This window comes from Centruroides vittatus, unplaced genomic scaffold, assembly GCF_030686945.1.
Source record: "Centruroides vittatus isolate TY-2023 unplaced genomic scaffold, ASM3068694v2 contig_290, whole genome shotgun sequence".
Taxonomy (NCBI): domain Eukaryota; kingdom Metazoa; phylum Arthropoda; class Arachnida; order Scorpiones; family Buthidae; genus Centruroides; species Centruroides vittatus.
The window spans coordinates 2,900,649-2,912,725 of record NW_027121846.1 but is presented as its reverse complement, the minus strand read 5'-3'; the positions used below and the strand labels follow the sequence as shown (position 1 = coordinate 2,912,725).

The window sequence follows — 12,077 nt, the reverse complement described above, 5'->3', positions numbered from 1 at the left end:
TTTAGTAAACAAATTTAGTTTATTTATGATACGAATTAAATTTAAATTTTGAAAAAAAAAGATGCCAATATATTTAAAAATTCCGCCATCTTGAAAATTGTACTTTTTTTAATCAGTTTGAGTTTAAAAATTACGATGACATCATTTCTTAAGAATAGAAACAATTTATTTCAAATAAACTCAAATGATAAATTTTAAAAATATGTTTATTTGATTGTTGTTTATGAAATTCGTTTCGTATGACAATTTGTCGTCTGCTTTTGTCGACGTTTTGAAACTGTCATTGTTGCCAGCCGGACAAAAATATTTTAATATTTAAAAAAAAAACACGTATATTTTCGAATATTTTTAATGTATTAATATATTTCTGTATATTATTTCACAAATACGTATGCGACCTTTTCAATTTGTTCTAATTTCAAAAAAGGAAACATGTTTATAATCATCGTCTCGGTCATCAAAATTAGATCTAGAATGCCTATCATAAGATAAGAAAATATGAACGTAAATAAATATTTAAAAAAAAACTTGGAGAGCCAACTGGAAAATATTAGTGAATTCCCCCCTTTTTCCCGCTACTAAAGAGACTGACGGCCGGATGGCCGAGCGGTCAAGGTGGCAGCCTACCGCTCTGGGGGACGACCGTCCGGATCGAATCCGGACGGGTCGAAAAATCCCCAGGAATTTTTCGGGGAAGGGTCCGTCCAGATATGTCGGCTTCCGTCCCTCACCTCCAGGCTCCCATTGTGGGCCTGGCCGAACCCATAATGGGGTTGCTAAAAGAAGCCCTCTTAGTGCCCTGAAGGCGGAGTTAAAAACAAAAATTCAGAGACTATGTAGCTTTGAATTGTCATGTTCTAGATGGAGACGAAGAATCCCTATTGGAGACGGTAAACGTCTCCAATAGGGATCGAGTTCTATATCGAAAGAAAAAAAAAATGGAATTCGTTCATGTAGAATATATGGTAAAATGTACTGGGGTTGACAAAAAAGTTAATTTCAAACAACAACGGAAACTTTATAATTTCTATAACCAATACTTTGTGCATCGCCTTTTTAAAACATCAAAATGTAAATTGATTTTATTTCTACTGCGCAGGAACAAGAGTAATCATTTTTAAAACTTGAGCAAAATGTTGTAACTGATGAAATCTGCTATTCGTTATCAGTTCGATTATCCGTGTATACATCAGCATATTTAATTCAATGGAATTCTTCTCGACATGTGTTTTCAAAATGTTATTAAAAATTTTTCACTTAGAGATGAACCAATTTGAATGTAGAAGAAAAATTTAACTAAATCTAAACAGCTATGTGATCAAAAATTTTAAGTGACCACTGTTTTATGTTATTATCTTTAAATACACTACATACTTCAACGATGGAACCATTGGACTTTGGAGCGACCTTCGACGGAATAGATTCGTAAACACTTCAAGAAAAAATAAATGTTTCTGATTGTAATCAATATAACTTCCCAAAATCTGTTTTCCACAAGCATATTTAATAAATTCTACCCGAAAATAAAACTTTCGTATTGAGTAATAATTGATAAATTATTTTTTTTAAAAAAAAAAGATAATGGTGAACGCAGAACAAGTAACTTGAAAGGGTGGCAAGAGCGATTCTTATTTAAAAACTCATTTTTACGGGTTATTTCGTGTTTTATTAATGTGAGAACTTACACTGTATTAATGAACTTGCTTCTCCTCACACTAAGTCAAAACGTTTGTAGAAAAACAGTAAATTGAAAACAAGAACCACCATCCTCAATCCGACTAACATATCCTATTTCAAATATTTTGTAGTTATTAAATGTTAATAACAAACGAAAACAGGACATCTTGACTTGTAAAGAGGAACGATCGATTAATATGACCTTCAACTCATTGTCTATATTCTAGTAGAGGGTAAAATTACTAAAAGAAATTAAGATGAAGACGATATAGTATAATGAAGAAAATCTTTATCATTAGGTTAATCTCAAAAATGAAATTTACGCTACAAATTGACTCATCTTTGTGATGTTTTAAAGTTTCTTCTAAAGGTTAAACTTTATCATATTGTAAACAATACAGAGTTTATCAAGATTTTAAGAAATGCGAATTTAAAATGAACTTATTTGAAATATTTCTAGATTCAAAAAACGTAAATCAATTAGAATTAGAAATTTATCCTGACAAGTTTATTATCAGTTGTGTTGATAACCTTGGTTCACCTTTAGCCCTTCGTTTTCTTTTTTAACATTAAAGGTCAAGATCACAAGCAAATAGATGAGAATATAAACTTCAGAATCATTCTAAAGCTCAAATTTATTACATAATTGGCGATTAAAGTGTATTTATACTAATTAAAAATGATATAAAGTTGAATTTGAATAATGATATTTCTGCAAAATTAAAAATATAAATATTTAAAGATAATTTTTTTAATTTACATTCTCATCTGTTTTCAAAGCAAATCCTGAATTTAAAACAGAAAAGACTTTCAAATATATATTTAAATTTTAATATATAATATACAAACTGTTAATATACTTCACTTATTTGTACAGTATGTTAGTAATTATATAATTTAAATGGCTTAATAGGGATATTAACAAGTCATTTATATATTTTTAAAAGAAGAAAAATTTGTCTGTATAAATCATTATATTTTCATTGTTTAGAAATTTCAAATTGAAACATATTTTTAATTAAAAAAAAATATATATAAAAATATTCTTAAATTTTTAAAATGTACATTCACCAGAATTTATACAATGACTAATCAAGAATGTATTTAATGTATAATAATTACTATGTCAATTAAGCAAATTTATGTGAGGATAATTATTAAAAATGGGAAATTGCTTGTAATTGTATTACACAAGAAAAATTGCAAAACAAGGCACTTATAAATAAGTGTAGTTATTTTATGGTGATGTTTTAAAATTCATTAAGTCCTTAAATTCTATTCTATAAAATAATTTATCATAAATCCTGAAAACATGAAAATTTATATGTAATAAAATATATGTTTGTTGTTTTATTCAATATAATTTCCATTTGAAATACAAAAAACTTTTTACAAATTAATTAAAATACATTAAGGCAAAAAAAACTAGTAACAAAATTAATACATTATACTCAGAATACTTTAATGAATACAGTCATTAACGAGTTGATGACATATATCTGTACATGTGCATTTTTTGATTTGGTGACTAGATAACAAAACATCTACGCACCGATCAACACCACCCGAGCATTTTTCCTTTTACCAATGGGATACTTCTCTTTCATAAATTGTTCTATTTCATTGTTAATAGAATTTTTCTTCAAGGATAATAGATCATTTAAACATTAAATTTACAAGGATTAATTGTGATTAATGTTAAAAAAATGTAACAAAAATGTATGTATTAATTTTTATATGATCAACCTCTTTGGGAGGAATATTAATGGTGTTATTTCTTTTTATAAAAATCATTTCAAACACAACAAATGTTAAAAGCATCAAAAAATGTTTAATATAACAGATACACATTAAAAAAATCATTCTATTCATTTATACTTCTACATTCATTCGAAATAAAAAAAACCTACAATGAATAGTTTAAATTCTACCGGAGGATAAAATTTTATAAACATTCCTATCTGTAACTATTACAATTTATCCAAAATACTAAATTGTCGTAAAAAGGTTTTAATTCAGATCTACACAATCTACTGGTTGAACGTATACTTTTGCAAACATATTCCAAAAGACTTACTAAACATAGCAACAAACAGCATCTAGAGAACATGCATTCATCGAAACTGAAATTTCCATATCATAACTGTACAACGTAATTTATAAATATGCAGTTTGATATTTACATTTGTCATAAATCAGTATATATATATTTATGTATATACAGTGATAAACTCTGTCAGTTTTGGACAAACAAATTTGAACTGCATTTAAGAAAATTATTATTGTACTATTGTACAATACTGATATTCACTTTGCATATAAAGTTGTTGTATAATAAATTTACATTATGTACAGTATTATACAATATGATTTGTGGAAATATGAAGGACTCGGTCTGCTTCCAAATTATGAGTGCTAGATTTTTATGATAATGGAAGCATTTTGTGCTTATTATATGTATTACATAAAGGGTTAATTTCACAAAAATTCCATATATATATATTTTACATTCAAAAATTAAATATCTATATGTATGCAGTAGATACAATTTCATTTTATATATGTTCTTTTACTTTTGTCATTAACAAAATTATAGGAAGAAAAAATACAATATTAAATTACTAATGTTTAAAACATTAAAATTACATTTAAATAAGAATCCAACTCATGAATGAACCTATTATTATACATTTTATAAAATTTAATTAATAAAATATATGATTTACGAATATTTTATAACAATAATGTTTGTAATAATATTGATAGTACGTCAATAACAAAAAAAAAATATTTATATCAGAATTTAATTATTAAAAAATATTTTAATTAAGAAAAAAATGTTTTAAGCATCATCTGAAATATTTTTATCTGAAGAAATAATGTTTCAGTATTTAAAATTAAAAATTACATTTTACACTTTATATTTGTTAGATTTAGATAATCATCACAGTTATTTCTGGAGATGGAGGGAAGACTATATATGTAAATGATTTTTTAATCAAGTATGCTTTTAAGTATAAAATTTATAAGACTAGGATATATTTATTTTTGTCCTGTTGCTGCCCTCCAAAAAGAAGCAACAGAAGCTGCAGCAGAAATAAGTCCACCAGCAAAACTTGTAGTTCCACTAGGCTGTAACTGTGAAAAGAAAAAAAGTATTTTATTATTAGTTATTCCGATTATAACTATTGTTGACATTTTTAATAAAATTTAATTTTTTAATTACAGATCAGAATTCTTTACTCACTTTTATTAGAAGTTCTAATAATAAAGCTTTCATAAAGAAAACTCATTTATGTAAAGATTATTTCAAATTATAACAAAAAATTAAATCTGAATGCAAAGCAAAACAATGCTAAAACGAACAACAGAATAAAATTTATTAAACAAAGTTTGTCAAAAGATTTAGCAATTTTCATAAAAGCAATTGATTCTACTGCACACTCAACTTTTGAGACCCAAAAAGTCCAAAAAAAGTGGTGTGCATCAAAATTGAGAAAATGTAGTATCATAGATTCATATAAAATATTTAAATGTCAACAGTGAGGAATCTGATGTAGCCATACATATATTTGCTTTAAAAGTAAATTATTTTATTCCAAGCCCAAACATAAACCTATCCTTCAGAACTACTTACAAAAACAAATATATTTTATTTTTTGCTAAAGTTAAAAGCTAAATTATGTAATGCATTTTAATGACAATACAATTACAGTACTATATATTTAGTTTTTCTCTTTGGTTACAATCTTTAGTATAATATAGATTATACCATGACTGCAATCTTTGATGGTTTAAAATTAATATTCAGCCGACACGATTCTAGCAAAAAAATCTACTTTGATTTATCTAGTAGATTTAATCTGTTATACATTGTTGACTTTATGCAATTTGTATTAAAATAATATAAAAACTGTTTGGATTCACAAACTTTGATTTGTATGCAAAATTAGTCAATAATGTGAATTCTGAAGAAAAAACATGATTATACCTTAAACCAGGGGTTCCCAACCCCTTTTAAGAAAATTTTTTTCCATCAACCCCTTAAATAAATACATACTTTATTCTTTAATACATTTTCTTGTAAGGTATTTGTAAAATTTCAAAAATGTAAACATTCTTGTAAAAATATTTTCAAGAATCTTTAAATGATTATAATTAAAAAATAATTAAACAATACTAAAATAGTATATACACACATGCAATATGTATTTAATTTGCTCATTGACCCTTAGGGGTCAATACCAACTCCATTAAGAAACTGAGCTTTAAACTGAGACAGAGCAACTAATATTTTTGTTTCCAAAGGTCATTGATGCAGATCCTGTTACACACAATGCTATTTTCAAAGTGTATTGAAATTTGATAAATGAATATATGGAACAATTTCTTCTATCACAACCATCACCACATTTTAAATAACAACATGTTTTTATTATCTAAAAGTATCAAATATAAAATTGTAAATTAATAGACATATTATAACAATGTTAAAATAATTTTATTATTGTCAATAAAAGACTATTATTTTTCATTAATTGTTTATAAAACTTTTATCATCTATATTTATTTATATAACCTATTTTATGAAAATTTTATCTTAAGTGATAGATCTAATATTCATTATTCAAAGAAACATTCTTATCCTTGTCAATATAAGGATATAATAAAAACAATTTGTGTATACTTGTACGAAATTATTTGTATCAGTAAATATTCCCTATTGTTTATATCCCTTAAACAAGTTCTATATTGCTCATACTACAATTTCTGAAAATTTAATAATTATCTCTACATTGGAATGTCAATTTTACTTCCTTCAGTTGATATGTCAAAGCAAGGACAATAAAACAGTGATTTAGACATCTCTATATCATTTTCATTGAAAATTTTATAAACACAAATATTTTATTGACAAATACAAATATGTCATGGCCCCCTTGATATGATATTTAATGATGATGATATTTCTTTAAAATTTTTCTCAGATTCCTCAAGATTTTGATAAGAATAATTGCCATAGGAAGATCTTTTATCAAACAATACAAAAATTTACATAAAATCTTATATATTTCTGTTAAATCTTTTAATAAAAGCATTGAAAATAATATATAAAGCAGCAGTTTTTAAATATAAATCAAAATATATTTTGATTTACATTTGAAACATGTATATTCATGTCATGTATGTGCATGTATATAGATATATCATGTATAGTAGTGGTTACTGTATAAATTAATTTTCAAAGTAAGGTTGCTTAAAATTTACTCTGTATAAAATAATAATAAAGTGTATCTTCAGAAACTAAATTTATTATTTTTATATAATAATTTATTCTTTCATATATAAAACAGATTCCAGTTAAATAAAACAGTCAGTTTTGTAAAACAAATCAAGAAAAATATTTGTTTTCGTTATTTAACCAAAACAAATTCTGTCATTTAAATGGGACAGTGATTGCTAAGAGCATGCTTGCAATGTAAGATATGAAGGACAATAGTGATTCATTCTATAAAAAACACAGTCAGGCAATATAGTGAATAACTGAAATGCACTAAGGACAACAGAGAACATTTCAAAAAAAGAAGCATGAAGATAAGGATACAGACATTTATTGAAGCTCTCAATTAACAACTCGTAACATGAACAATGAAAATCCATACTGCCCAATTTGCTTCCAAAATTTTAATGCAATGACCTCTACAATGCTTGTTAATAAACATAAAAATGGCCTGTTTTATTGTGTCACACCAAATAATCCTAAACTACAAACATGAAACACTGATTTAAAAAAAGCAATGGATCATGTAAGTGTTATCGTGTTCAAACATGTTAGATGATGATAAGTGGAAACTTTTGATTATTGGAGAAAACATTAAGTCTCAATGTTTTAAAAAGCTTAAAACATTTTTAGCAGTTCTGTATTATACTGACAAGAACAAATGATAATTTCCAAAAAAAAAAGCTTTTTTATGTACAAATTTTTCTCATTAAAATGTGAAATAATCAAGAAATAATTTAGTTGATTTTATTTACCTAAATAAAAGCATCTTAATTCTCATTTTGTTTATAAAGTAAGCAAGCCAAAAATGTTAATATATAATATAATTATTATTTTTACTTAAGAATATGTTGTGTAAAATTTATTTAAAGAAACTTTATCTGCCGCCCTCTGTGTTATTTTCTAATTTAAATATTTGCAGATTGCTTCTTCGAAACAAAATTGCAATGTGATCTGTAAATCCCAAAATATTACTGCCCCTAAACTTCATAAATTTAAATTGCATTAAGAAATTTGAGAATCTGTGTATATCTATATTTTAAACATGTTCAACTTTAGTTAGAATGCTTTTTTTCACAAGAATCACCAGATAAATTACTAGTTTTAACAAAAAGCAAAAAAAAAAAATTTAATTAAATTCAACTTTAGTATGATGATTTCCTGTTTGAAATGGACAATTAAACATTAATATTTCTCTATTAGAGTATTTAACAGAGAGCTCTATACACTTATGAATGATAAATACTAATATATATTTTCTTCATAAATTTGTAAACTAATTGAAGAGAATTATAAAAATAATCATCATAACCTCAACTAGTATTGACTAGTACCACAGAATCTGTTTTACATGTTTTAGTAAATATAAGAATGATGATAGACTAAATTGGTAAAGTGATACAGTTTCTCCAATATACATTTAGATTAATAGTCAAAATAACCAAATACTAGTCAAAAAACCTTTATTGAATTTATCCAAATCTAATCTATTGTATACTACAGTTGACTCTCAATAACTTGAACTTTGTTGAACTGAACTTCTTTTTTTAATCTCAAAACAAATTCCATAAATTCAGTGCAATTTTTGTCAATAATTTGAAATAGTAAAAATGTATCATTTAAAGATTTTATCAATATTGGTAATAACGTTGCATTCTGACACTTGTGTGATAATGATATTGGTGAAGTGAAAAACCAAATGCAAAACACAAGCAATAATGATGAAAAAATCTCAAAGATAAACATTTTGCTCACCTATATGTAGAGAAACAAAAATAGCAATTAAGTTCTTAAGGGTGTTTCTAGATGCTGCAATATGCTTGAAATAAGGTGTTCTTGTGATGATCAAGTGCATCAAAGACACTGCCATGTAGGAAACATGGGATCATCGCCATCAAACTTGTGTTGAATACAAAACAAATAGCATCAAAATTAATACAGATATAAATGCAGATGTAATTATTCCAGAAATTATACCAGAAGAGGTGGCACATGCCCTAAAAGTTTAAAAATGGAAAATCTCCAAGGAAGGATGAAATTACTGCAGAAATGCTAAAAACAAAAATGACATATTCATGAAAAGACTATCTACATTTTTTAGAAGCCGTTTAAAACAGAAAGATACCAAAAATTGGAATAATTCAATTACAATACTTGTATTTAAAAAGGGCAATAGAAATGATGTTAGAAATTACCATTCTATAAATCTCCTTTTAATTCTATATAAACTCTACAAAAATACTTATAAATAGAATATAAGAATACTGGATAAAAATCAACCAGTCAAGCAAGCAGGCTTCAAAAAAGGCTTTCAGTACTATTGATAACTTACTTATAGTGAATGAAATATAGTAAAACCTCAAATTAACAGCTATTTGGGTAAGAGCTGCATATAGCCAAAAATTTGTAATATAATAAAGTAGGTTTTTCAAATGAGTGTTAAAAAATTGACAAATTAGTTTATCTGTTTTTACTTATATAGATACATTTGTGTAATTAAAGTTAAGTATTATGAAAAGTTTAGTTTCACAGAAAAGTTTTCTATATGTATTACTACTTATGTGTTATCATTATGTATTCACTGTAGTTTTGAGACTGTAATAAACAAGTATATGATCTGAATCAAAATAAATGAACAGTTTTTGGAAATACTTCTTTGTTTACTCTAAGAATATTAATCATATTTAACTAATGACTCTTGAATTTGAAAAAAATAATCTGTCAACTTAATTACATAAAAAGTATTTTAAAATTAACAGGATGTTAATTTTCACATAAAACGTATCAAATGGAAATTTTGCCCATTAAATTGAGGTTTTACTGTAATACAGAAAACTATTGAGTATAACAAAACCATTATATTTAGCTTTCATCAATTACAAAACAGCAATCAACTCAAAAGAAATATCAATACTTTTGAGATCATTAAAGATGTAAGGAATTGAGAACACTCATGTATTAAGAAAACACATAATAATAATTCAACAGCATCTGTTAAATTAAACAAAACTAGTAAAAATAAGATAATAGAAAAAATGGAGTCAAACAAGGTGATAAAATCTTCCATAAACTATTTAAGAAGTCTTTAAAACTCTAAATTGAAATACCTATTGAATATCACTAGATTGAACAAAACTCAGCTATCTCAGGTTTACTGATGACGTCCTTATTTCTGAGAATTCAAGAGGACTTACAAAATAAGCTAAATAACTTACATTCAGTTAGTAAAAACATACAAAATTAATATGGATAAAACTAAAGTCATGATTAACAAGACAGCAGAGAATAAAATATTTATCTTAGAAAGTCACACAATTGAAAGAGTCAACAAATAGTATCCAAAGAAAATCATAACTCCTAATCTAAATAATAAGGAAATAGAAGCGAGGATCAAAATGAAATGGATTACCTTTGGTAAATTAAGTTACATCCTCAAAAATCAGGACATCACTATCACATTAAAAAGAATAGTTTTTGATCAATGTTTATACCAAATATGACTTATGGATCTGAAATCTGGACATTGACATCAACCAATACCTAAAGAAACTTCAGGTACACCTCAGAGAGCAATGAAAAGATTAATACTTGGCATAAGTTGAAAAGACAAAGTTAAACACCTGAATTAGGAAAAAAATCAGAAATTACAGATATCATAGTGAGAAATAAGTGGAGATGGGTGGGACATCTGATGAGAAACCATGATGACAGATGGACCAAAAGGATGACTGACTGTCAACCTAGAGATGGAGAGAGACATAGGAAAGACTAAAGGCACAATGGACAGATGATATTGATGTATACGCTAGGACAGTGTTTCTCAAACTTTTTGGACCGTGACCCCCCTTCTGCACTTAAAAATTTCAAACGACCCCCGAAGAATAAGTATGTGTGAAAAAACATCCCGGAGGGAGGGGGTTAGGCTCGTATTTAAATATTTATATTATTTTAATTATTTATATGTGAATTTATTTAAGTAAAAATTATTTTATATATTTTTTATTTCTATTATTTCTAAACATGAATCCATAGTAAATTTATAAAATATTTGAAAAAATTGATCTGGCATCAATTTTTCAGCGACCCCCCAAATATTTTTCACGACCCCCACTTTGAGAATCACTGCGCTAGGACACAATAGACAAGAAATGAACAAGATGAAAGGATGGCACAGACTTGCTCTCAGGAAGAGAAAAGTAAAGTGAAAACTAAGTAAATGCAAATTTGCCAGAAAAACTGTTAAATATTTGGGCCACATTATTTCTAAAAAAATACATCATCATCATTAAAAGATAACACCAAATCAATACATATGTTCTCTCTCCAAAAAAAGGGGAAAGTATTACAATAGTGAAAAATTCCTCAGAAAAGTGTTATATTATCATCAAAAATTCATTCTCAGTGCATTCAAAATTGTTATCCCACTATACTAACTGTTTAAGAAATATTGAGAATTTAGATAAACAAAAAATTGTCAAAATTCATTCGAAACTGTCAAAAAACATTTAATATCTGGCCCAATACTTGCAATATTCAACACAATGGAAGAGTGCATTCTTTACACTGGATACAAGTAAAGTGGGGATACATACATACATACATACATACATACAAGAAAGACATCGGCCATACACAAAATGTTTAACTGGCAGAAAAGAGGGTAAGGAAAAGGGGAGGAGAAGAAGGAGGGAGAGGAGATAGACAGTAGAGAAAGATAGGATCCCTCTGAACAGCATACATATGGCTACAGTACCCTCTACGTTTGATGTTGGCATGCAGTTTTTATGCTGCAAGGCCGTAGTCCCCCAAAGGGTCTAAAAGAAAACTGAGTGTAGCGAACACCAATAATTGAGTGCTGCCACAAATAGCTAAGTATAGAAGTTAGTGCTAAGTGGCTGTTAGTAGGAAGACTTATATCTACTTAATACTAATAAAACTGAACGAGATTGCAAATCTTAATAATAGTTAACAGCTAGACAGACAGCACAAAAAGAAAACAAACTAGACAAGGTGAACAGACCAACAGAGAAATGGGCAAGATCCCAACTTTTTTTTTTAATTTTATTTTTTTGTAAAGTGGAGATGGGAGGAGTACTGAAACAAAAACAAAAACTCAATC

The 12,077-nt window shown here is 26.7% G+C and overlaps 1 protein-coding gene across 1 annotated transcript in view; it reads right to left on the bottom strand.

The window, feature by feature from the left end:
* Positions 1-3,488: 3,488 nt before the first annotated feature.
* The window catches only part of Atg14 (autophagy related protein 14), a 51,657-nt gene continuing 43,068 nt past the window's right edge, over positions 3,489-12,077 (bottom strand). The window contains exon 10 of the mRNA XM_067267006.1: positions 3,489-4,815. Coding sequence (XP_067123107.1) covers positions 4,720-4,815 — 96 coding nt within the window. The 3' untranslated portion in view covers positions 3,489-4,719. The remainder of the gene's footprint in view (positions 4,816-12,077) is intronic.